General features: G+C 49.0%; 1 protein-coding gene across 1 annotated transcript in view; it reads right to left on the bottom strand.

Moving 5' to 3' along the window:
• ACA1_199940 (uncharacterized protein) overlaps positions 1-455 on the bottom strand; it is a gene marked incomplete at both ends in the record, with an annotated part of 2,077 nt that extends 1,622 nt beyond the window's left edge. The window contains one exon of the mRNA XM_004341742.1: positions 443-455. Within this exon, the coding sequence (XP_004341790.1) occupies positions 443-455 (13 nt within the window). The remainder of the gene's footprint in view (positions 1-442) is intronic.
• Positions 456-588: the final 133 nt, after the last annotated feature.

The raw sequence follows: 588 nt of genomic DNA, 5'->3' as shown, positions 1-588 counted from the left end.
ACTCTTGGGTTGTGGTGGATTGGATGGGTCCCACAACAGAGGATGAGCTCAATGAGCATGAGCTCCCACCAGTATGACACAAGTCTTGGTTTCAATTTTCCTCTTTGCTCATGTCGCCCATTACACAGGTGTGGCACACAATGGCAGCATGAAGAGAGGGAGCTGTTGAGTGCACAAAGACTGAGATCAACAGGAAGTGGTATGAGCAAATGCAATGCAATGACATCACTGAATGCATGATGGAAGATATACTCTGTATGCAATGTCAACCACCCTTCAATCATGACACCCTCGCCAATAGTGTCCATGTGCTTAGTGAGGCTGGCCAGGTGCGGCGCTCTACCTTCCCCCCCCCCTTTTCGTGCTCATCATAATAATGTGTGTGTGTGTGTGTGCTTGCATGTGTGGTGGTGTGTACATGGGTGAGTGGCAGGTGATGTACCCACCAATCCCATGGCGCAGGGCACATGTTGGTAAGGGGACACTCAACTTCGTCTCCCCAACTGATGTAATACATGATCACTACAAGCACAAAGTTAGCATTCATGAGGAGCACTTCACTTACCAACAAGGAAGCAGGATCAACCA

This window comes from Acanthamoeba castellanii, assembly GCF_000313135.1.
Source record: "Acanthamoeba castellanii str. Neff unplaced genomic scaffold scf7180000084753, whole genome shotgun sequence".
Taxonomy (NCBI): Eukaryota; Discosea; order Longamoebia; family Acanthamoebidae; genus Acanthamoeba; species Acanthamoeba castellanii.
Note: the sequence above shows the minus strand (reverse complement) of the source record. Positions and strands in the feature narration are given on the sequence as shown.